The sequence below is a fragment of the Aulostomus chinensis genome, chromosome 16, assembly GCF_037954235.1.
Source record: "Aulostomus chinensis isolate RoL2024-O1b breed Wild chromosome 16, RoL_Achi_v1.0, whole genome shotgun sequence".
Classification (NCBI taxonomy): domain Eukaryota; kingdom Metazoa; phylum Chordata; class Actinopteri; order Syngnathiformes; family Aulostomidae; genus Aulostomus; species Aulostomus chinensis.
In genome coordinates, this window is record NC_141335.1 from 12,645,315 (window position 1) to 12,670,497 (window position 25,183).

Sequence of the window (25,183 nt, forward strand, 5' to 3'; positions counted from 1 at the left end):
CTCTTTAAATCTTTAAATCTGCTCATGTGGCCCAGCAGTCATTATGTGAAGATGATAAATCAACAAGGCCCTTGAGAAAATGATTCTTGTTACAATAGATGCAGCGGAAATGCATTTGTAATTACAGCTTAGAAGCCCTATGGGAATTCTCCACAAGAAGATGTGTATCTTTACAAGTGCAGCCAAGCGTAGATTAGGTGAGGACTGTCATTCCTGCACTGTCACTCAGCCCCACCCTTGCTACATTCCTCTCAGCTTAGAAATCTGCAGAAGACAACAGGAAATTACCTGTTTCCACCAGCTATCATTAATCCCTTTTAACCCTGCTATTCAATGTTTTGTGAAGATTTTTAATTGTTCACAGAGGCAGAGGAACACTTTTCTGCCATGCTGCCATTTATATTCTCTTTTTAAACAGAGGCAGACAAATAAGGCACAAGTCAAAATGTTTACATACTTGAGTATTACATATTTAAACAAGTAATGCTCGACGACTGAATGAGCTTCAGGCTGGGGCACATTCCCCGCCAGTAAAAAGCAGTTTGAGCATTTTCATGGCTGCGACTCAAGAGTGTTTTGGTGTTATTTTAGTGATGGAGATAAAAAAAAAAGTTTCTTATTTTGTTATGTTTGTCCTTTTGATAAATGGAGCACAGTGAGTAACCCTGTTTGACCCGGCTGAAATTATTCTCTTCTATCTACCTCTAATTTCATCTCAAGAAAGCATTTAAGTGTAGTTTCAATCGTCATTTTTCTATCAGATATCAGAAGTCTCATAGTGGGATTGTGAAATTATTTGTGCAACTGCTGGCATAATAGTAATGCTTCAAAAATGATCAATTTTGAATTCAGAATTCAGTATGATTCAACTAAAATGTAGACAGTGAATATAGTGCCATAGAATTAAAGAAGATTTTAAACTCCATCAAAGAGTGTCCAGTTATTGACATCTACCAAATAACAAGGTCACATTTGGTAAATGTTGTCATTAAGGAACACACCAACTTTTTGAGTAAGTCCCATGTTGTCCATCTTCTCCAGAGCCAGTCAAGAAGACGAATCCCCTTCTTCCCTCTTTACTGCAAGCAAGCTGAAACCCTTGCTAGTTAGCTTAGCACAATGAGTGGTAGTGGGTGGGAAGTGTTAGCACAACTCTGTCAAAAGTCATCAAATAGATCAGGTTCAGGATCTTGTTTATCCCGTAGTAATCCGCCCCATTCACTCTTACAAAGTCATCCGTGATTAGTAAAAGCTCCTCTAGTCTTGTTTGGTTTTATTAAATTAAGTTTTGAGGTGCTGAGTCAAATCACTGCTGCCAGTCAGGAAAGAAATTCAGGATCTCATTGTAAAATTACAGTTCCTCCTCATTTGAAGCGATTGTGTAACAAATATTCAACACGGCTATTGTTGTATTAATGCAGGCGAGGACCATTTTGGAGAAAAGTGCATCATAACGACTTTTCACAGAGGTATGCTAACACTTCCTACCCGCTAAACAACAACAAGAGCTTGTTCCATAAATTGATAAGTTCCACATGTTTCGAATTTCATCATAGTGTGTCAATTCAAAGTACATCTGAGGCAATTCATTTGATCCTGTACCAAATGATAAAGTTGATGCGATGCTGATTCTAGATTAAGATGATTCATACCTAAATTTCACGCATAGACGGTTGTCTGCGAAGGTGCGGTCATGTTTTGCTTCTCTTAACTTGTCTGGTCATCGAACTGCTCTGTCTGTCTGTGTTCCCAGATCTCAGCAATGTCTTAGAGTGAATACAATTTTATCACAACTGAAAAACAAGGTGAAGAAAATAACAAAAATAAGACCTGAAATACAGAAAGTTCAAAACGTGCAATCAAAAAGAATCGGGCGTGTTCCAGTTACCTTTTCACTATGCATATTTACATCAGTATGACATCACAGACTGGGTGCGTCACGGCAGACAAAAAGTGACAAACCTAGAAACCCAAAGCTCTTTCATTGTTAAAGATACTAACACACCCTTAAGAATTATAATTATAATAGTTAAACTTAATGTGTCCTGGTTCTTTATGACAGGACAGATGGGCGATATGTTCCCTCCCAGAAACCTGTTGCTCACGATGCCAAACGCTTAGCCTGAAGTTGTGTTTAGATATAAATGAAGCGTGGTGATCTTGTCTTAGGTGCCAAAGCAGATTGTTTTATTCATAGACATAGAAAACACGCTTCTTATCTGCCCGTTATGTGCCATGTTGTGGTTGTCACCTCATTTTGGCATTATGTTTTTATTTGTCCTATATCAGTTTTGGTTTTTCCTCAAAGTGCTTTAGGATGAAGGCGTCATCTTGACAGTAAAGCCTGAAGCAACTCTCTACGGTCTATTGACCTTCTCTGACTCATGCAGAAACAAACTACTTTTGAAAATAAATTCTATATTCAAAGGTTTTTGTTTTTTGGGGGTGTTTTCCAATCTTTTTTTTTTTTTATAGAAAACACACTGCTTCCATATACCTGCACCGTTTAGATTGTCTTTCATTGTGCTTGGAATCATTTCAGAAGTCTGGCATCTTAGAATGAACAGATACGGACAGTCAGATGTATATAACTCATATATAGATATAAGTTCTGACGAGAATTAATATCAAGAGTTGCTTTATATTTGCATTTCTTCTAAATGTGTTCATATACTGCTAGATCATGCATATTTCTGTTAAATGCAGCAATATTTACAAATGCTCTGTGACTTTAACATGTAATATTGTACTGTGCTGAATATAGAATATGATCATTCGGAGAGCTAAATGAGATATTTTTCAATTGCTTTTGTCTTGATCAAATAAGAGGAAAAATGTGTTTCAAATGTGTTTTATCGTGAGGTTTAACATGTTAATAACAGACTGACAGAGGTTTTCATCTATTTTAATGGTCTTTTCAGAAGTTGTAATTTGTAGGAGTGTTCCTTGTATGACCTTAACCATAATTTCTAAAAAAAAAATGGGTTGGACAGGACATCAGGAACACCCCTCAGTTTAGTGCAGTTTCCACAAAGTCCATTAAAAAGATCAACTCCTCCCTCAAACTGTCCATAACACCGAACTTTGTAATCCCCTCGACGGAAGGATTCACCGAAGAGCTGTATTAGTTTGATGTGAAGTGAATTCCATTGATTTTTTTCCCCTCCAAAATAATGCGTAATATACCTCACGAAAGACTTTGAATTCATCTTAATAAATCACAAAATCCCAGAAGTCAAGCAATCACGGAGACATTTATATTTTATAAACCCCAAACTTCAGGCCAGGGTTTGATATAAACATGCTCCAGTTTGTTAATCAAATCCCACGATAGAAAATGTTCTATTTTCTGGGGGAAGAATCGGCTTTTTTCGTACCATAAACGTCCCTTGAAGTGCATGATCCATCATTTTTACAGAAATGTACCGTAAATTGTTATAAGTGAAGTAATTTCCAGAGTGAGTTGCGCCTAGAGCCCTCATGGCATCCCTCCAGGGGACAAGCTGACAAAGCTCCAGGGGGGGCAGCAGCAGTGCATGCAAGGGCAAAACCCCTGGTAGGTCCGGTACAGCGGCACAGTCACAGCGGGGTGTTCTCCGTTCCCCTGGTGATGGAATTGTCTTTGCTCGTCCCTCACTAACACTGTCACGGCTGCTGTCTTTGGGGAGCCTGACCCCGCCAAGCCGGAGGCCATCTGGCGTCGTTTGGTTTTATATCTCCGATTCTGAAACCAGATCTTCACTTGCGTTTCTGTGAGTTTCAGCGTATGTGCCAGATCGACCCGCTCGGGGCCTGACAGGTACCGCTGCGCCCTGAAGCGACGCTCCAGCTCGTACACCTGCGCATGAGAGAAGGCCGCCCTGGAGCGCTTCTTGCAGGTGTCGGACCTAAACTGCCGCTCGTTGGAGGAGCAGCTGACAGTCTCCTTGCTGCGGTATCTCTCCTCCACGTTCTCCTCCATCTGATCAGCCTCTTTATCTCGCTCCACATTATGTGCTTGCTGCTGTGCACCGTCTAGGAGAGACGATTGGTATTGATAATTGATCAGCTGATTGTCTATGAAGAAGGCCATTAAAGGTCAGCAAGCTGCTGCTTTTGGTCAACATTCTCTTTCGCTGACACACATTTGACAGAAAGAACTAGAAACATTCTTGAGACGACTTCATGTGAACATTTATACTGGTACAACTGCAGTAATTCCCTGCAATACCTGGAAACGGCTCCAGCACATTTAAAAAATGATACTTTACTTACTTGATACGTGATTGACTTCCCTCTCGAACCAGCCGGATGAGCTTCCTCAGGGGAAGGGCTGTGATTTTTAATTTGTTTCAAATCTCTGTGGCGAATTAAAGGCAAGATTTACATGCCCACCAACAAAAAGCAAAAATCGTTAAAGAATATGATGAATTATAATGTTATTTATAACAGATTAAGAGGGTTGTCAATTAAAAGCGGACTTTATCTAAAAAAAAAGATGGAAAACCAAATGAGAACAGACACTTGATTATATGATCAAAGCCTATTTTTATTACGAATGTTTAATTTTCTTGTGTTTCTTATTTTATCATAAATTTGTTCTTTATTCGTTGTTCGGGTTGCCAGTTGTAAAAAAAAAAAAAAGGGACAAAAAAATCGAAAAACATCATATATGAAGATGAATTCCGCATAAGATATTAAAGTGCTCACCTCCTCGGTGCTTTGTCTCATCTCTCTCGCTGTTTTGGAGCTTCCTGGCAGGCTCACTGAGCTCAAGTCTCTCGGTCTTGATGCGGATCTCATGAGCTGCACCATTCCCGGCACAAATGTTGAAGTCGACTTTATTCCGGGTTCCAGTTTTTCTCGGTGAATCGCGTCCGGCAGTGAGGATGTCCTCGATGTAAAAAGACGAAAAATGTAATGTCATGGCTGAAATAAGCGCGCGGCTGTAGCCTCACATTTATTTTCAGGCATCAAGAAATTGAACGCGCGGGTTCTATTTTCTCTCTCTCTTGAATTGCTCTGATTTGACAGCGAGTCCTCGCTGCTCATGAACAGCTTATACGAGAAGTCAAGTCTGTTCCAATAATCTCAGGAGCAGCAGTTGCAGCGGCACCAGCAGCTCCAGATAACTTTTGATAGGGTGTTTCTCCCTCCTCCTTCGCACCGCCCCGCTCCGTTGCTCCACAGGCCGATTCTGCAACGTGGTTTGATGACTTTTTTTTTCTTTTTATCATTTTATGTTCCCTCTCTTTTGCATACGGGTGTGATCGAGTGCGCATACGAGCAGAGGAGTGTCCAGGCAACCTTGTGGATTAATCCATATTGATCGCGCATTAGAGCGTTTTAGGGGTCGCGGTGAATAGTCCAGTAAAACTCTGCTAATGTGTAATGAGTTATATGTAAATTTAAGTGACATAACCAGGTGCGTAACGTTCCCAAACGCGCGTAAAAGGCAACAAAAAGCACGTTTTCCCTCTGAATTATGAGTATCATCCCTTCCATGTCCGTCTGCGCAGAAAATATTGTTAAATTGATATGAGTTAAAAGGAAAGTTAAGTATATAACCTTTATATAAAACCTTGTATTTATATCTAACCTTTCTCTTCAGTGTTTACGCACGCGTTTATCAGCAACACTTGCTTTAATCCATTATTTACTTTTAAGAAACAAAACACCTTTTGAATTCGTCATACTTGTTGCATCCCAACCCTTAAACTTAAAATGATTAAATATCAGCGAGCGTTCAATGCTTCAACCTATAAATAAGTAATAGCCAACGACAGAAATGTGACTGAGATTTAATAAGTGTGAGGATAGTTGCTAGTAAGTAGCGCCGCCGTGTGGTAATAATAACTGACTAACCTAAAAAAAAAAGGTGAGAGAGACAGAGAGACAGACAACGAGAGAGAGAGAGAGAGAGAGAGAGAGAGAGAGAGAGAGAAAACACCCCTCACCCAATGTTACTTTCTTCTCACATACACAATCAACACACCCTCGTTCGTAAGGACAGACCACTTCCCTGATCCTCCTCCCCTGTGTTTTGTTTTCTTCCACTTCCTTAACAGACGACTCTCTCCAGATTTAAAAGATATCTTGAGCATTGCAGCTCTTATAACGTGTTCAAAAATGAGAACTCATCTTCATTATCACTCAGACAAAATTGAAAAAAAAAATTCAGCAAAACCCCGGACATTTTCACAGTTCGTACTAAACGTAAACGCTATTGTAAATGGTTTTGATCATGATTTCTGAATGAACACACGCACGCACACACGATTTTTACACACCATTATTCATCATCTGAATTCAACACTCAGAAATTCAGAAACATTCCGTTAAATTCAACGCTCATAAATTCAGAAATATCGATTACATTAAATCTCTGCATACCTTCACATCATTTCTATGTGTTGAATCAGAATCAACCGTAACATACAGCAGATAAATCACAGTTTGGGATCAACTGGCTTCCGGTCATTTGTATTTGTTCGCAATCAACTCTGTATTAAATTTTCCTGCTAAACACATCCAGGGTCAACAATGTAAAAGTCTTTATTTACCACCGTCTCATCTCCGCGCAGCTTTTCCGTCTCTTTCCGGGCCTTGTGAGCTCCTTGAGTGGTTGCTATAGGAGACTTTGTTTAGGGAAACTCCGCGGCTTGCGCTGCGATGAGCTGCTATCTTTGGAAGCGGCAGATAGCGATCTCATGCAGCGGCTGTCAGAGAGCAGCCGTGTCCAGGCCGCGTCCCCAGGCATCGCCGCGCTGTCGCCAACTCTATTTACTCTAGTGACTGCAGCACTTAGCGCTGACACCAGGTATGTCCTGCACCGGTAGAGCGGTAGCCAGGGGAAGTGGCCTGCGAGGAGCCTATCACTCGAGACAAACACCCTGTTTATGTTTGCATTCATCTCCATTACCGTGGAACTAATAGCGTCTAGTAGGCGACTGATTTAAGGGTGTTTTATACTTATTAACGACGTACTATGAACAACTTAATTCTATTCTTATTAATATTGTCTTTATTATTATACCACTATCTATGTATATGGGAAGTATAAGTCAGCCCCACGCATAAACAGTATTTATTATGCTCGGATCCGTGAGTTTATGCGCCCTGTGGGTCCCGAGGACGCTGGCTGTCTGGTTAATGTCCATCTCTGACCGGACATCAGCTCGCCTCTACATTCTCCATGTTTCTGGTTCTCGTCTCAAGCATAAGTCCCCTCCGAGCTTTCTCACAGGAAAGAAAAGGCTTCGTTGGCTTTAGAAATCATCGTCGGCTTGAAAATTAAGACTCCGATTTATTTATTTTAGTTTCGCTCGCTTTCATCTGTTATTAACAATAATAATTTATAATGTGAATGTTAAAAATGCCATAAACAGCACCAAGAGCATTGGCAGGAAGAAATACATTGATCTTTATTTTATGCATATGTGTGTTTTGTTCTAAGTCAGTTAAAAATCACTTACACACACACACACACACACACACGGTTAACTTTTTCGCAAAACTTATCTTGCACGTAAAAACAACAACAAAATAGTTTTATATATGTACTGACCAAATCCAAGTCAAACATATAAGATGTTAAAACCATGTTTTTTTTTTTTTAAATGCAAGAACATATTAATACTTTTAAATCTGCATTATCGCAGTTGTGGTCATTATTTTTCAATTGGGATTTATTTTATGAGGGAAACGGAATGGACCAAAACCTTACTGCAATTCAGCAGGCTGTTGATAAAAGCATGTATTTGTCATGAACATACAATACTGTTTTATTTTCAATGTGTATTACAGCATGTTTCAACTTCAGTGGTCAGATGACGAAGTCTTTGCTCATCGGCAACAATCCGTCCAACAATCAAACATCCAACAGCAGTTTAATACGTGTTCTAAAGGCTCAGAGAATAAAATTACCTACTTCAGTCAGTCAATGTTTAGGCTTTTCTTATAGGCCAGTCTGTATTTTCTTGAATCTACAGTTTTTGTATTGTTTTTTGTTAGTTTTTTTTTTTTTTTAATTGTGCTTACATGTAATACATGCTCGAGTCCATTTATCCTCCAAGCTGTGCGTAAAAGCTGCACTACCAGGCTCTGATCCCCTGTAGAGTCCCCTGGCATGGTGGAACTGGTGCTTGACCTGCTGGACTTTGCGTCTGCGCACCAAGATTTCCCAAATTCACGTTCATAAACGCATTTGCAGCGGCGTTACTGGGCGGCAGAGCAGGTAAACTAGAGTAAGTACAAGAGTAAGTGTTAGTATACACCGAGTTGCCGTAGCTGTAGGCGGGATAGCCGTTGTAGCTGTATGGGTTTGGAGCGTAAGAAGTGTTATAATTTTGGGATCCAGTCAGACAAGGCCTTCCGTCCCGGACCAGCACCGGCACAGCCACCCTCCTGGGCGGTGGTGGGTGGTGGTGGTGGTGGTGGTGACCTGCCATCTCCAGGGTTTTATCCTGCCGCTGCCTCTTGCACTTGTACCTTCTGTTCTGGAACCAGATCTTGACCTGGGTGGAGGTGAGTTTGAGAGAGCTGGCTAGGTGTTCTCTCTCCGGGGCGGACAGGTAACGTTGCTGCTTGAAGCGCCGCTCCAGTTCGAACACCTGAGCCTGGGAGAAGAGGACGCGCGGTTTCCTCCTTGTCCTCTGCTGTTTGCTGGCGGGCTTCTCCTCTGCTTCCTCGCGTTCACCCCGCAAAGACCCGCAGCCCTCTGCACAAACACCAAGACAAGAATGACCCACTGCTGAAATAATAAGGAATTATCCATTGTGAAAAAGGATTTTGATGATCAACGCTATTTATTTCACACTTATTTTGTCGTTCAATGATTTTCTTCTGAGACGAAAATAATTCCGATGCATCTCTCTTAAAGAGCATTCTCCTATATGAGCGACTTTTTAAATAATTCGCTTTCAGTTTATAATCAGAATATTTCCTCCTTAGCAAGTTTAATCTAAGTAGTAAATAAAGAAGATATGTGATTTATTAAAACAGGCGAGTTCCCTTCAAGTGCAAGTTTGTTAGTATAGCTCACACTGATGTGCCTGGATTAGTCCCATTTATTAATGTAAAAGGTGTAATATAATAATACGACATAATAAAAACATGCCCAATGCTTTCCTTAAATCGATTTAAAATAGATAACAGAAATAAAACATCTAAAAGCCTGCAAGCTGTAATTTTAATGAGCACATTAGACGATGCTTTGTCCAAGGTGTGGCACCTTCTCTTTCAGTGTTATCTATTGTTTTGTCATTCTGAAGCAAAATTTAGGAATTTATTTTGTAATGAACCTATATTAATGTATCCATTAAAAAAAAACAAGCAAGGGTTTAAATGACCGTAACCGCATAGAGCTGTTTGATTACACTTTTATAAATGCATCTCTTCTCTTACTTTGCATCTCTTATCTGCAACACTGTGAATTAAAAATGTTGCAAAGATCGCTGCAAGATATGAACGGTCTATTATATACTTGCAGTTATTTATATGCTTCAGTATCATCGTCCTCCTCCCTCACGTCTGAATGAACGCAGTCATGATTGAACTCACTGGGATCTTCCTGCTCGCTCTCCAGCCGGAGATCTGCAGAGATCTGAGCCGGACTGCTGAACATCTCCACCGGCAGACCGGAATCCGTCAGCCGGTCCTGCACCGTCAGAGTGCTGAGGTACGACATCCTCTCCTCGCTCTCTGAGAGGCCGGAGCTTGTAGGACTTGGACTATCCCGACCAGCTAACATGCAGGAGGGCGGTGAATGAGAGCGGAACGGCTTGCTGGGGAAAGGTCCGGGTTGGGAGAGCGCACCGGAGAGTCCGAGGCAGGAGATGAGCTGGAGCTGCTGCTGCTGGGATTGTTGCTGCAGCTCCAACTTCAGAATATCCTTCACAGAGAAAGGCGTAGATGAAGAGGTTATAATCGGACTGGGAAGCATTATGTCCACCAGCAGAGAAATGGCAGATAAACAGTCAGCGGGCCCAAAGCTGGACCACTTCGTCGAAAAAAAGAAGAGCAGAAATCCCCGTGCGTAAAAGTGAAGAATGGCCGCGCGCTGCTTCTTTTTCACGCAGACCAAGAAGGACTGGCTGCTGAGACATCCCTCTCCTCTTGGTGGTGCGTCTATGACTGGAAGGGTGAGAGTGAAAGAGAGAAAGAGAGGGAGGGAGGTCGATCCTGTTTGGTTGGCTCTATTCAGTTATCTAGAGAAAGAGCTGGGTCAGCCAAGATGCTGTCCTCTCCCTTTCAGGGACGTCCCGGAGGGATTGATAGGTCCAGCCTTTCTCTCTCTCCCTCTGTCTACGTGCTCATGGGTGTGTGTCAGGAAGACAATTTAAAACCTAATTTATTAAACAGCATTGACACCGCTGACTCCCCTCCATTGTAAGTGATAAAAGGTAAGAAAGTTTTCTTTGCATTCATTTTTTTTTCCCAAATCAAAAAAAAAATCGTCTAAAATGATATTCGATTACAACCCAGAAGGCTCTTACAGCAAAACCCTTGATGTGATGGGAAATATTTAAATCATTATCCCTTTTTTTAAACATATACAGTATATATATATATACCATGTATTAACTTTTGGATGATCCCACTCCTCATTAGCCATCATCACTGCTGTGGATTTGAGATTAGACGTATCTCGGCTTCCTGTCTCGGCAATCCTTGGATAAGATAGTGCGCTGCAACTGTGGGAAAAGAGATAAAACTGTCATCCCGATGTGGTATAAAGAATATATTTTAGGCATATGTCGTTTATTTATATATCCTTCTTTTGAGAATGTTTGATTTTTTCCCTTTTTTTCTCCTCCACGATTCTTTCCCGAGACATAAGGTCAGCAGGCTATCTTTGAGGGAAAATGAGAAATATAGCCATGAGCAAAATACTTGAAAAAAAAAAAGATTTTGCTCAGTTGGATTATATAATTCACAGCAATTAATACAATATATATATATAAAAAAAAGTTTAGTTCTTTGATTGGTGGTTTTGTTTTATGGTAAGATATTAGTACAAATGTATCAACAACATCTGTAATAAAAATCATAACAAATAATACTATTTCTCATAAAAATGACAGGCTACCCACCTGTTTGGATGAGTTTTGACAGTTCTCTTCTCACAAATCTTTCTCTTCCAATACCTCCCATAGTTTAGTTCATGTTCAATAGACAATGAAACGTGCAAAAAGTATTTTTGTTTTCGTCATTAATGTCACTGGAGTGTCAAAGGGCAGCTATCCTGAAAGGGGACACCTCTCTACCTGTCTTCGGATGGCCTATCTGTGGCCAAGTGCAGGCGCCAGGCTGGAAAGGCCCATTGCCTCTAAACCGTGTGGAAAGAAAAGGCGAGCATGCTGACATAATCTCATCCGCTCACCATCAACAAGGCGCTGTTTAGATTAGGCCAGCGTCTTCCCCTCCTCTGGAGATCGGTGTCTTTAAAATGGACCATTTAAGTGGAGTGGGGGAAAGCAGGGAGAGGAATTAGTTCTGCAGAGAAAATAGACATTAGTGTACACAAGGGTTTAGCAATTCCAAATGTGCTCCTGCAAAAACACAAATGGGAGTGGTAAATGGTAGACGTTTGTGTTTGTGCCTGGTTTTGAAACAGCTTACATTAAGATTTACTCAACAGGCTGGTGATTTATTCCCATGGCGTTGAATGTGATTTTGCACTTTTTATGGAATTTATTTAGTCTTGAGCTGTGATGGGACCTAAATATTTATTCTGTCATGTTTATTGAGTGGAAGAGTTTAAAGTCTTGGCTCAACAATCCCGTAACAGCAAAAAAGAAAATAGTTCTAAACTGGTCAAAAGATCCCTCACATGTTGAGGTAGAAAGGATAACATAAATACCAGGCTTTATGGTTAAAAATAATGGTTTTGGAGAAAAAAAATATAAGTACCACATTAAAACCTAACGAACGCTGCCACTTCTCTACCTAGTTAAAATATATACATAGATATTAAGAAGCCATGAACATACAAATATTTTTCTAAAGAGAGTCAAGGTGTCTACTTCTCTAGAAGTCTATTTTCACTGTTTATGACCTGGAGGCTCCTTGTGTGGATGCTGAATATTGGAACAGGAGCAGCTTCCCAAATATTTGTGATGTTGCAAATCCTTCTCATGAGAATACCACTTAAAATGATTTTTTCATAGCGGAGAAGAATTAGACTTTTCAACTGTAAAGGAGCAAAGTTTTTTTTCTAATCTCCATTTGTGCGCATCCATTATTCTAAAAGCTTAAATATTCAACTGCAAGGGAACCAGAACAAAAACACACTTTTGAATGAGCGAGGCTTTAACTTTGAAGTAGGTACATTAAAGCTCATTTTGTAAAAGATTATAGCTTCCTGCCTCTTGCTTCCAAGAAAAGAATTTATCAATGAAAATCTAAATTTCCGTCCTAATGGGAAATTCCATCCATTCCCGGGGAAGCTAGGCTAATCAGCTAGCTGGCAGCCCCGAGCAAACCGAGCGCGTGGGCTAAACTGACCGCCACCACCAATGGTCTTCGCGTGCCATCAGTGGCCAAGCAGAGGAGCGTGTTTACGGAGCGGAAGAATCTGTTTCCTGCCTGTAACAAAACCCAGACTCCCGGAGAGTGTCAAGGAGCTGCTTAGCGTTGAATGCGACTTGCCAATACATCATCTTCATCTGCGAGAAGCCGTGATAAGCTGAGCTGGGTAAGGTCAGTCCCGCTGAGAGGTCAGCACAGGCCGCAACACTCCCAACAAGTTTATACCGGTGGTTGCTTTGATTGGATATTGATACTTTTCCCCTATCCAACAGTTCCACCTTTCTCTTAATTCACTTTCTGGTGAGTACTTTAAAGTTGGTGGCTTGCCAGGCGGTGCTGAACAAGTTTATTCTTGTTCCCTCCTCGTCTTCATATCTTGGGCAGACAAACCTGTTGAAGCAGTGCGGAGGAGGCTAGCAGGTGTAACGCTAGCATGCTAGTATCCACTTGGAGATGCAGCCTTGAGTGTTTTCTAAAGACACTGACACCTGAGCTCTGGAGCCCTGGAGTGGCCATCGACAGATAGAGCGAACACTTTTTTTTTTTTCTACATTGAGGCCAGAGATAGAATTTGTTCACTCGATTTAGACATTTTGAGGCCGAGGAACATTGTTTGATGCCTTAAAGTAATTCTTTTTTGCCAGAAGTGTGACTAGTTCTTTCCCCCTCTTATATGCACTCTAAAAAGAAAAAGAAATTCTGTATGTACCCCAGAGCTTTATACTGAATACATGGTGGAAGTCTGATGCCTCTAATCACTGTATTCATCTTTCTGCTGTGGTCTCTGCTCCTGCTGATGTAAACTCAAAAAGCATCAACACTTGTGTGTGTGTGTTATAATTTACAGAGTTTTACAGAACCTTAGCATCTTTTAACAAAGGCTCTAGATGTTTACAGGTTTTACACTGGTTTCAAGAAGAAATGAATAATACAAGTTTGTGATACAGTGTACAGGATAACAATACTTTAGGAAAATACTAGATAAGTGTGTGATTAGTCTTGTTGTATATTTAGTGTGAGGACGGGTTAATCGGATGCTTTTCTCCAGCATGTTGCAATATGGAAGTGGTGGGGCTGAAGGACTTTTCAGAATGTAGCTCATAATGTAAATTCCTTTTATTTCATGGCCATCAGTAATTATGGCAAAGAACCAAACTGGCTCAGGAAGGTGAGTCTTATCAGCAGCACATGTGATGGTGTCAGTAGCCTGAACCTAGACGGTGCTATTGTACCCCTGCCTGGGGCCGAGTGACGGATGACAGCACCTTCTCACTGGAGGAAATGAGGAGGCCACAGCTGAGCCCGGTACAAGGTTTTTAGCTAAACCCTGTTCTAACTTCCTTTCAGCTCGGAAATATTCCACAAGAAAGCTCACGTTCACGTTGGAATAACCCCTTAGGGTTTGTTGTGAGGCTTGAAAAAGACATCTAATTTCGAAAAATGCTTTTGAGTGAAGCCATTTTTCTGTGTATCTAGAAGGTTCTACAAGACCATGAGAGGAGGAAGTGAGGTCAGGCCAGTCTGGGTCCCCTGCCCTTTGGCCTCCCTAGAGTCCCATAAATTAGCCTGCTGTAATTCTCTCCCAGACGGCCTTGCCCCAGCAGGTGTGTGTTTGTATACATGAGCGCTAACAGGGAGATTTAAGGGTTGTGATGTCTATGATCTACGGTGTAGTTTAGGAGGAAACATGCAAGCTAAATATGCTTATCCTCTGCTGCCACACAGACCACGCAGAGAGAGGCGGGTTTTCACAGAGGAGGATGTGCAGACCTTTGGTATCCTCTCTCTAGTCTTCGTTCTGCTCTACTTGGCCAGTGTGAGTGAAATAGTATTAAAAATATCAAAAGGTTGAATGAAGTTCAGCTTGCTACTGGAGGGACTGGAGGACTCATGCTCTTGTCTTTAATGGCTCTCTGGGGGGGAAAAAACGATGTTGTTGGAAGTCTTCTGGCTGCAAGATGCAAACATTCTTCTGAGAAAAAGCTACTTTGTCTCCAGCAACCAGAGTGGTGTCTTTATCAAAGTGTCAGTTTGTTTTGCCAAATACAGTTCCTTTTAAAATGTTGACTGTTAGAAACATCAAGTTTTAGATGATGTATATTCCGCCTTGATATTGTCAGGCTGCATGCTAGCAAGCAGAATGAACAGACTGTCCTTCGATTGGTAGCAGGCATCTGCCCTCTTCTCGGTCCTGAATCCTTGTCTATATTTGACCCTGACCTTTGGCCTCTATGTAAATGCAATTAACCAGATAATATCCTGTTTAAAATTGATTAAAAATTGCCTTCACTTCAAGTTCCAACAGATCTAGTCAGATCTCTTGTCACCCATCTTTTTTTTTTTTCTTGCTTTTTTTGTAAACCATTGTAGCTGACAAAAATGGGCAGTGAGGGTAACAATTCATACATGAGTCTTCCACTTCCTGTCTTTGTTTCATCGCATGCATATTTGTATAAAGCTGAGGTCCGGGGAGGTAAGCCAAAAGCCTGCATCCATCAATAAGAACAGAGCACCAGAACTGTGGACCTTGATCTATTTCAGCCTTGCAGGGTAAAGGCCAGGTTAGCAGTAAAGGCTGATAACATTATATCCCCTTTAAAATCATAACATGTCATTTTTATACTTAAGTTGTAATTTATTGGAAGCTTTGGTGGCAGGCCTAGTAGGTGTTGATTTTATTATTACATGAAGATGGATGGAAATCTGCACTTAAGTGAAAGTAGTTTCCTTGTCAAATAGTGACCTATAAGTAAAAGTAGTAATTTCCCAACACATTTATTTGAGTCATGTCATTGGATCTCTGAAATGTATTGTAATTCAAAAAGCTTAAATATCAGAAATGCCATTTGAGGTTTTTAGCCGTGTAATTAGCATGTCATTACCTCTGTCAAGGAGGTTTGCCGTTTAACCAGTGTCTGTCTGGTTTGTTTGTTTGTCTGTCTGTCAGAAGGATTAGGCACAAAACAACCATGTCGATTAAGCACCAAAATGTTTAACTGATTAGCAGATTGACAGAAAATTAATTGAAAATTTGATAATTCATTCAGTTTTGTGTCTTTTTTACTTGCAAATATGTCAAACATTTGCTGGTCCCAGATTCTGAAATATCAGGATTTGTGGCTTTTGTCATTTATGACAGAAATAAAAAGCCTTTGGACTGTGGGGTGTACAAAAGTAACGATTTGAAAATGTCACTTTGGGCTCTTGAAAATGACCGTGTGCAATTTTCACTTTTACTTGACATGTCATAAACGACTCATGAATTCATCTCAAGAGTAATCGGCAGATGAAGCACAATCATCAGCTGCAATCCTAGGGCCAATGTCTCTACTCAGTTATTCTCTAATAGGTAACGTTTCCCATCTTTGTGTTAAGCTGAGCAGACCATACAAAATACATTGTATATCTATGGCATCCATGCTTTTGGTTGGGCTTAGGCAGATGAAACTCTTCTCACAGGGACCTGCTTTCCATATGAACATCACCTAAATTTACTCGTTTCCCCTGTTGCTCTGCTCTTGAGGCATCGTCTTCACGTGTGAAGTTGTCCTTTTTTGGATACAGATTGCACAACAAACATGATAGAACACTTTCAAGTGCACTGATCTTCTCATCGGACTCCCAGACAGAAAGCAAATATGTGCCAAAAATGTTGACTTATTCCTTAAGTTGATTTTCGTCAGTGGCAAATGTGTAAACTCTGTCAGGATCTCAGATGTAGAATCACTTTTTATCTTCATGCCTGATATTAGTTCTTGTCCAGGGGTGTGCTACTGATGGGACTTCTGAGAATTTACATTTTCCGTGTAATTATAATACTATCCGTGGACATCTTCATTTTAAATTTGCATTTATTTAGATACACTGCTCCAAACAACTTTTGAAATTTTTATTCTTGCAGGTAGTAATACTAATGTCTATATTTTGTTCTTGGTTCTTTGTGTACACAGATGCACACACACACACACACACACACAAACACATTTGCATGTATGGTATCTTATCATTAGTTATTGCAGGAACAAACACAGATTGTCACTGTTTCAAATGCAGCACACAAAGGCCTGCTTACATAGACGTGCACAGACACACACCAAAATACACTTGTCAGAAGACAGGCAGTCAATGTGCTGATGTCTGGTACTGCATGCATGCTCCGTCAGTCATGGGACTGCACAGGGAGAAACCGGGAGGCCCTGCGCTCTTTGTTGTTGCTGTGTCTAGTCGCTTGTTAGAGAATTGATGACACTGTCTTTAGAAAACAAACAAGGCGGGCAGCTAAAAAGGTGGTCACTCACCACAGCTCCCTGACCCAGAGCCACAGAGGCCATTGCAACATGTGAGCAATGCTGCAATGTCCCTCTTGGAATGTGCTGGTGTGTGTGTGTGTGTGTGTGTGTGTGTGTGTGTGTGCGTGTGCGCGCGCGTGCGTGCATGTGCGCACGCTCGCGTGTGTGTAAGCGTGTGTGTTTGTGTTCCATTGATACCACTGTTGGAATGTGTCTGTCTTGTGCCTGAATGTGTGCCTTTGTGTGTTTTTAGAGTCCCACAGAAGCAACGATAACCTGTAAGCAAATGGAAACGCAGGTAAGAGAAACCTTGCTGGCACTTCTCCATTTGTCATATTTGTGTTACACAGGTAGACGCCAAAATAAATGTTCCACAGATCAATTGTCAGGGAAATGGTGAGCAGTTGCCTGTGAATGTTTGGCTGACTAGCTCCTTGATCTGGACCTGACACACACTCCCTGTGGGCACTTTCTAGCCAGAGGCTACTCCTGTCTCCTTGCTCTGACTCATACTTCACATCACAAGCCCACACTTCGGCCCCAGGGCCTCCCCAGTACGTACACATCACACCCTGTCCGGGGCCCCTGAGCCTTGTTCTGGGAGCTCAAATCCCATAATTGCAGGGCTGACAGTGATAGCTAACATACGAGACACCCTCACCTGGTCGGAAAGAATGAAAACATCTACTGTCAAAATGAAGCGAGGAGATGACGAGGGGTGCTGAGAAGTGTGGGGAGAGTGAGTAACATCTGGGAGAAAAGAATAAGTCAGTGTTTTCTGATAACCAGTATCAGTAGTCATCGAGTAATATTCTGTAAGTGTGGGAGGTGTGTAATGTTAACACATCCTTTGTTTGTGTTTATATCCTTCTTAGGATGTTGGTAAGGGCCACATTTGGGTTGCTAGGTTACAAAGAATAAATGTGGCACCCTACCAACCCTCCAGGATCCCTCCAATTGTTTAAAAGAGCTGCTAGCATCAAGACATAAAGATCAGTTCACTCATGTTACTAATTACCATTTACATTTGCAGTTATACCAAATTGATATATTTTGCTCATCTAAACCTAGTTCTCTTTATTTGAGGTGCATTAGCAGAAAACTGTCCTGAGCAGCATCAGTCAAGCAATCAAACTTTATTTATACTGCCTGAAATCACAGTACCTCACAGTCCCAACAGACTCTGAGTCAGGTGAAGACATTATTTAAGGGAACTATTTTGCTTTTTCATCATGAATTATTCCTAATTTTATCAGAATTTCCAGCATTTGTGAGCAGAAAAATAAACCATTTCTTAAATTATCTTTATTATTTTTTCCATTTCAAATTCCGAGCTAATGTTACGATCAATTAAAAAATTCCATGGGTTACAAATAATCAAAAAACATAAAATAATACATGCCTTACCAGAAAGTGACTTTGGCTCAATATACTGTCATCAGTGAGTTTAACTTTAAGCCCATATATAAATGACATACATGTGAATAGTATGATGTAACAACCCCTTCATCCACTGGAAGAAGCCAACAATTGTGAATTTTTAATGGTGATTTAATATTCATAAATAAAGCCATCAGTGGGGGTGGAATTCTTTTGTTTGCATAAAAGGTTGTTAAAAACTGCAGAGTAAATATCTTCCATCCACATGTTTGCTTAAAGATAAGTATGGTTGTGTTATGGGAAAAAAATCTTCAAATGATCAAAGACTTTGCTATACAGAATTACATTTTTCAGAATAATTTCTTTATTGGGGTTATTATTACTGAGGGAGTTTGTAAACTTGTATTTTTATATTGCTTGTAGAGATGAACCTCATAAATCAAGAGCTGACTCTTTGATATATGGTATATTTTATGACCTACATTCACGGTCTGTGTGGAAAATTGTAATGTAATGTTCTGCATTGCAAATAAAGTTGGACAATCTAGCGGCCTAATCTTTACCAGACAGACCGTCATGCCTCATGTTGCAGGAGAATTCTCCACCGAAGTCCAGCCTCTGGTGGGGCTGAGCAGGCTGGAGTGGCCTTCATTTATCAACCACTTCAGTTTCTGGAGACAGCTGGAGGGAGAGGCCTGTTTACACCATTGCTCAGGCATAGCTCAGCCCAGATCCTCAGCCAGAACATGTGAAGATGTTTGCTGAGTATTTTATACAATCTATGTTTTAGCAAAATACCTCCATGTTAAGCGCTCAAATAATTGTTGTCTGGCCTCTAAAACACTGTTAGCACTTTTGAGGATGAAAGAACGTGCAACAGTTGCCTTATTTGGCAAGCATTTGCCCCTGTGTGGTTCATTTATCTGTGATTGAAAACGCGTAACAGAACAGACATGCTATTAACTGGCTTGTGGCACCACCCTGTGGTCAAGAATGTCGCTGCAGCGTAGTCAAGACCCACCCTCTATCAACGCCACCTATTTGCTTTGAGAAGTGTCAGTCATCGTGCCAGAGGCAGTAATTGGTCAGTTTGCTCTACGCCTTTGTGTTCCAGAACTTTGACCTGCCAGTGATCCTTGCCGGGATTGGCTACCAGATAAAGCTACACTTACATTGGTGTATCCGCTCACACCCCTGCACTATCGCTTAAATCCAAGTTGAAGGTGAAAATCTGTCACCCTCTCAGCTGTCGACAAACTCTCCTTCGTCCGTGTCGCACTGAGAGCTACCGCTTCTTTCAACTATGTCAGTGTTTAGTGAGGTCCCTCAAGCAGCCCCCGTCGCTGTCTTCAAACTAACGAACGACTTCAACAATGACCAGTTTCCCAACAAGGTGAACCTCGGAGTCGGAGGTAAGTTCGGACGTCAGCTGACATTTTGTTTGTCTTATTTATGTTGGCTTGGTGATGCTAGCAAAGCCAACTTGAGGTGGTAGTTGTAGGCGGGCACTGTAGTGTAACGCGAAATATATTCATTTCGAAACGCTATGATGTGGTTAGTATGTTAAATGTCAGGCTCACAACCCGATAATATAAATATAAAAAAATCAAAGCTAACTAAAGAAGTTAAGAGGAAAAAGTTGGGATCAATTAAAAGAAGATATGAAGGGGAGATTTATTAATCAGGTCATTAAGCAATGCCATAACAGAAAGGTACAACTCTCTCTATTCATCCATTCCACTTGATGACATTGTAATGCCCAGCCTGTAGCAGCCATACACCGTGCCTATGCTGAAATACTGTGGTGAAGTTGTCCATACTTGTCAGTCCTGTTTGTTGATTATGTGTTATGTAACTACCCTGCACTGTGAGCGGGTCAATCTCCTCCTCTCTTCTTTTGTGACTCTGTTGAATATACTGGATAACATGTCCCCTGTCGTTACAAGCTGCTCTCTGGAACTGAAATATGCATTCATGCTACAAAATAAGTTTTTTTTTCTCCTCTCTCCAATGGTTTTCCTCTGCTAATCTTATTAAAATTGGTAATCCCTGCTTGTTATATTGCAAAGGGCCTGTGAGAACCGTCTCAGCAGTGCGGTAATTGCACTGCTGAAGGAGACAAAGTTACCTGAGTCCCGTGATCAGATGACGAGGCCTCCTAATCTCCTTGTCTCTACCTCAAGACATACAGCTCAGTAGTGTCAGTCGTCATAGTGTCTAAATTGAACATTTAATAGAATTTTTTTTTTAATCAATGTATGGATTCTTCTTTGAAATTCTATGGCTTTCAGGTTTGTGCTATTTGTTTATCAGCGCCACCATCTGACTACCAAGGTGGCTCTGGTCTTTGAACTGACGCTTGTGATGTAAAATCAACAGACAAATTCTATTTCTTCTGTAGTTCAACGTCTTTGCTTTTTTTCCCCCAACATTGGTCCTTGGCAGCCTACAGGACCGATGATGGCAAGCCTTGGGTTTTACCAGTGGTGAAAAAAGTGGAGAATATCATTGTCTGTGACAACACGCTGAACCATGAGTACCTGCCCATCCTGGGCTTGCCTGAGTTCAGATCCTCAGCTTCCAAGATCGCACTGGGAGACGACAGCCCCGCTATTCTGGAGAACAGGGTTGGTACAGATACTAGCAGAAGAAGACGGTTAGTTTGGAAGCACAACACAAGTATGATGGTTCAGCTTCTGATCTATGTATTGGAATCCTGTGTCGCTGTCAGGTGGGGGCTGTTCAGTGTCTGGGTGGCACAGGAGCACTGAAGATGGGGGCAGAGTTCCTCAGACGTTTCTACAACGGAAGCAACAACACTAAAACACCTGTTTATGTGTCTGCACCGACCTGGGGTATACACACACACACACATGTTGACTTATAGCAAACCGTTGCTTAACCATACATACATAAGTCTTAAGCCTAAATGTAAGGATTTACCTCATGGGGACTTGGTTTTTGACCTCATAAGGGAGGCGAGTACCCTCAATGTTACTGAACAAATTTGTCACCTTGATGTGAGACACACAGGAACTTTTAAGGACTTTGCTCTCTGAAACCTTAACAGAGAATCCAGTCTATAGACTTTAGACTGTGGATGGCAGTATGTTCTGTTGACGTATTTTTCTGTCACTGCAACATCTTATCAGTCCTTCTGTTCTTAGTTATTGATTAAGCAATATTCACATATTCAATATTCACCCTTGGATAACAGCTACTACAAATAAATGAAATAAGCAGGCTTTTATCAGTTTGTACTTTTGTTTGTTTCAGAAAATCACAACGCTGTGTTTGCTAATGCTGGCTTTGAGGATGTCCGTCCATACAAATACTGGGATGCAGAGAAGAGGGGCCTTGACTTAGCAGGTTTCCTTGGCGACTTGGAGGTAAGACATGAGAGATATGAGTTACTTGGTGTGAGTCATCAATAATTTTCGTCAGTGATACTCCATCTGTCCTCCAGTCGTGTCCAGAACGTTCCATCTTTGTCCTGCATGCCTGTGCCCATAATCCCACCGGCACAGACCCCACACCGGAGCAGTGGAAGCAGATCGCTGAAATTATGATGGTAAATATACATTTATGGTTTCAAGGAAGCACTCGAAAAATAAGTCTAAGCTTAAGCAAGCAAATGTTTTTCATGACAGTGTCTTAATAGTTGGATAATTTCTCCTCTTCTTTGCCAGCGAAGGAAGCTGTTTGTCTTCTTTGACTCAGCTTACCAAGGATTTGCCTCAGGCAGTCTGGAGAAAGATGCCTGGGCTGTCCGCTTCTTCGTCTCAATGGGCTTTGAGATGTTCTGTGCACAGTCATTCTCTAAGAACTTTGGCCTTTACAGTAAGTGACCCTCGGGCCCTCACACTCGGAGCTTCAATTCGAGCCAAACCATCAGGATCATCTTTGAGCTCAAGCCAGACATAAACTGTCAACCTTGGCAAATACAAGTTCATCATTTATGTCATATACGTCTTTCATACCAAAGTCAGGTGTGTATGTTGTTGAACAAAAATCAAGAGGAAGCTGTTAAGTCATCATGTGGTTAGCTGTCAAATGTAGATGGGGCTAATGTCGCCTCCTACTGGTACAAGAATGGTGCATATAGTATAGAGTAATATTTTTTCATGTCAAACATGTTTGTCTCATCAGATGAGCGTGTGGGCAACCTGACCATTGTGGCTCGTGATGCTGACAACCTGAAGCGCATCCTGTCCCAGATGGAGAAGATCGTCAGGACGACCTGGTCCAATCCGCCCTCGCAGGGAGCTCGCGTAGTTGCTGTCACTCTTAACACACCTGAGCTCTTTGCTGAATGGTCAGCTTGCAGATCTTTCCGTGTAGTCCAACAGTTTTTGAAATAATTTCTTTCAGCGTTAATAGAATCTTTTTCTGACTCCAGGAAGGACAATGTTAAGACCATGGCCGACAGGGTCTTGTTGATGAGGGCTCAGCTCAGGGATAAGCTCAAAGCTCTGGGGACACCAGGGACCTGGGACCACATCACTGAGCAAATCGGCATGTTCAGCTTCACGGGCCTCAACTGTGAGTACATAGATTTGTTCACATAACCCCCCCCCCCCCCCCACACCAAGAGTTGCATACTGCTCATATATGAACCAATGCAGCACAGGTACCTAATAGTTCCTCCTTTTTAAAAAAAAATAAATTTGTGGTACTTTATTTTATAGGAATGATAATATAACTTAAAAACAAGTCCAAGCAAGAATTAAAACATTTGTTCCTGTTACTCATATATTTCAGTCATTTAGTGTGACTCCACTGTATTTCATGCAGCCAAACAAGTGGAATACATGGTGAAGGAGAAACACATCTACCTAATGGCCAGCGGTCGTATCAACATGTGCGGATTGACCAGCAAGAACATCAACTATGTGGCCGAGTCCATCCATGAGGCCGTCACTAAGGTCCAGTAGAAGACTGCATTTTGTCCACCGCATGTAGCCATCAGCATCCCAAGGACACTTAATCTGGTACATTTCTGGGGGCAAACAAACTCTCCCTACAGCTTTTTATTTTTTATTGTTTTCTCTCGCATAGTCAGATAGGCTCCAGGCCCCCCGTCCTGATTTCCATTTATACTTGAAGTGTTTATGTTAAACTAGGCTCAGCACTTCCTAGACCCATTTCTCTATTCAGGATTTATGTACTCAACCTCTTTATCAAACCCCAAGAGAGCAAATACATCCCTAAAACTACATAGTCATTCCTTTAAGTCATTGTTTTTAGAATTTGTCTCTTTTTAACTTTCATCTTGTTGGTTTTACCGCTCCCTCTTCACTGAGAGCGTTTTAAAGGGTTTGGTACACTTGTGACTGAGTTACAATTCCAACAGTGCTGAATCCAATCTTCTGCTGTTGTGTGTCAAACTTGCATTATTCAACCATTCCATCTGTCGACGACGATGATGATGATACAGTTCCAATTTTATTCAGCCTGCAGCTATTGCATCCTTGTGTGATATACAAACGCTTGAAAAACAGGGTTAGATGTATGACATACGGCTGTATTTGGAGTGAGCAGCTGTATTAAACACTCACTTGTTTTTTCCGTTCCGTTCTGACTGAAATATCAACATTTCATCCATCGTTGGCATTGACTCTACAAAAGACATGGATGCATGGGTTTTAGGACTCCTGTTTTGAAGGCTGGAGTTTGACATTTTTCTGTGTTTTGGGCTGCATTTGGGATGGAGTCCATTTGTTTTAATTCAGCACCACCAGGGTCATGACTTGTCAAATGTAATGCATGCTACTTTAATGTCTGTTCCTCGCTAAACGGGACCATTGTAAACAACATGAAAATGGTGCTGCGTTGAAGAAGACTTGAAACTTAGCGATTTTGACTGACCATAAAATGTTTACTGAGGTAGTTAATTAATGTGAGAAGTTCTGTCATTTTCTCATTTATTCCACAGCCAACTAGGGAAATCACACCCTGCTGGCCATAAAGCGAATGTCACACTCAACAAGAAGCAAATTTTCAGCCCCGCATCATTCTCAAGATTTTGGATGCGGTCTAATTTGTGCTTATTCAAGAACAGAAATCCAAACATTCTCCTCTAAAAAGAGGAAAGGAATACTACCGCTGCGACTGTTTATGTACATTTTAAGCATCTTTCAGGTGAGGATGTAGGTTTTCAGACTCTGAATCTGAATCTCTGGATCTGTAGTCAGTTGCTTCCAGCTCCTGGTGACCGGGCAGCTGGTGCTCACAGTGCAGATCGGGTTCATTTTCATGCTAACTGGCTCAAATTCAAACAAATTTCTTGCTCAAAGGCCAATTTTTTCAACTTGCACTAATGTACAGAGGCAAAAATGTGTAATTTGCTCTATGAATTTTGCCTAGTTTACCCAATTGCAGGGTGCTACTTGGATCACGCCACCTGACACATTTATTCTCATATTTTCATCAAATTTATGTGGGATTTTACAGCACAAATAATTTGCTTCGACTTTGTGTGTGAACACGTCTTTAGAAAGAATACAGGTCAGGAATTGGCTTAACACGTCCACAAAGTTCTGTCCAATCTTTCATACTTTACAGACTGATTGTTGAATACAGGGACTTCTCAGGAAGATATTTGAACTTGAACAATGTAATTAACTAATGATCATGTCTCATTCTCTTAATTGTATTAATTACTGCACTTTAATCTGTATTTGTGGAGTTTTTGTCTTCTAGTGTGTGTGTGTGTGTGTGTGTTCACTGAACTGTCCTAGCAGGTTTGATCGTTGCTCAGCTGAATACTCCCAGGTTTCTGGTTCAGTCAGGCGCCTGCCCAGTGAACATCAGTCTTCCCAGTGTTTGTCTGCCTGAAGCACTATGACACAAGTCACTTGTGTCAATGACACAATCTATTGATCTACCAGTATTGTATCACTGTGAATGCTTCAGCAGTCTATTGTTTTCACATGACGCTGTTGGATGAAAGAACTAATAAATAACTGCAGGTCGTTTGGATGTACAGTTTTCATTCATGCTGG

General features: G+C 41.2%; 3 protein-coding genes across 4 annotated transcripts; 1 reads left to right on the forward strand and 2 right to left on the reverse strand.

Moving 5' to 3' along the window:
* Window positions 1-328: 328 nt before the first annotated feature.
* nkx3.3 (NK3 homeobox 3) lies at window positions 329-5,146 on the reverse strand. The gene is made up of 2 exons (XM_086180339.1): window positions 4,690-5,146; window positions 329-4,014 (listed from the first exon to the last, which is right to left on the reverse strand). Exons 1-2 carry the CDS (start codon window positions 4,904-4,906, stop codon window positions 3,479-3,481), a joined length of 753 nt encoding a protein of 250 aa, XP_086036465.1. The 5' UTR covers window positions 4,907-5,146; the 3' UTR covers window positions 329-3,478.
* Window positions 5,147-7,462: 2,316 nt separating this feature from the next.
* On the reverse strand, window positions 7,463-13,067 carry nkx2-3 (NK2 homeobox 3). Of its 2 annotated transcripts, XM_086181248.1 has the most exons (5): window positions 12,901-12,923; window positions 11,363-11,475; window positions 10,554-10,673; window positions 9,541-10,113; window positions 7,463-8,698 (listed from the first exon to the last, which is right to left on the reverse strand). In XM_086181248.1, exons 3-5 carry the CDS (start codon window positions 10,585-10,587, stop codon window positions 8,073-8,075), a joined length of 1,233 nt encoding a protein of 410 aa, XP_086037374.1. In that variant the 5' UTR covers window positions 10,588-10,673; window positions 11,363-11,475; window positions 12,901-12,923; the 3' UTR covers window positions 7,463-8,072. The 2 variants fall into 2 exon arrangements, with proteins under 2 accessions (XP_086037374.1, XP_086037375.1); XM_086181249.1 differs by lacking the exon at window positions 10,554-10,673 and having other exon boundaries at window positions 9,541-9,871; window positions 12,901-13,067.
* On the forward strand, window positions 12,476-25,160 carry got1 (glutamic-oxaloacetic transaminase 1, soluble). The gene is made up of 11 exons (XM_086181247.1): window positions 12,476-12,676; window positions 17,053-17,097; window positions 19,294-19,591; window positions 20,625-20,806; window positions 20,911-21,034; window positions 21,456-21,568; window positions 21,646-21,750; window positions 21,869-22,019; window positions 22,329-22,494; window positions 22,579-22,721; window positions 22,974-25,160. The coding sequence occupies exons 3-11, from the start codon at window positions 19,483-19,485 to the stop codon at window positions 23,111-23,113; spliced, it is 1,233 nt and encodes a 410-aa protein (XP_086037373.1). The 5' UTR covers window positions 12,476-12,676; window positions 17,053-17,097; window positions 19,294-19,482; the 3' UTR covers window positions 23,114-25,160.
* The last annotated feature ends 23 nt before the right edge of the window (window positions 25,161-25,183 follow it).

Bases quoted from the DNA above. Each gene is read 5' to 3' on its own strand.
- nkx3.3 (XM_086180339.1), bottom strand. From the start codon at position 4,906: ATGACATTACATTTTTCGTCTTTTTACATCGAGGACATCCTCACTGCC. The intron at 4,015-4,689 runs GTGAGCACTTTA...CGTCTCTCCTAG, and splicing joins TGAGACAAAGCACCGAGGAG to ACGGTGCACAGCAGCAAGCA.
- nkx2-3 (XM_086181248.1), bottom strand. From the start codon at position 10,587: ATGAGGAGTGGGATCATCCAAAAGTTAATACATG. The intron at 10,114-10,553 runs GTATATATATAT...TCACCCTTCCAG, and splicing joins CATCCAAAAGTTAATACATG to TCATAGACGCACCACCAAGA. The intron at 8,699-9,540 runs GTGAGTTCAATC...GTGTTTGTGCAG, and splicing joins GAGCGAGCAGGAAGATCCCA to AGGGCTGCGGGTCTTTGCGG.
- got1 (XM_086181247.1), top strand. From the start codon at position 19,483: ATGTCAGTGTTTAGTGAGGTCCCTCAAGCAGCCCCCGTCGCTGTCTTC. The intron at 20,807-20,910 runs GTTGGTACAGAT...TGTCGCTGTCAG, and splicing joins CCGCTATTCTGGAGAACAGG to GTGGGGGCTGTTCAGTGTCT. The intron at 22,722-22,973 runs GTGAGTACATAG...TATTTCATGCAG, and splicing joins CAGCTTCACGGGCCTCAACT to CCAAACAAGTGGAATACATG.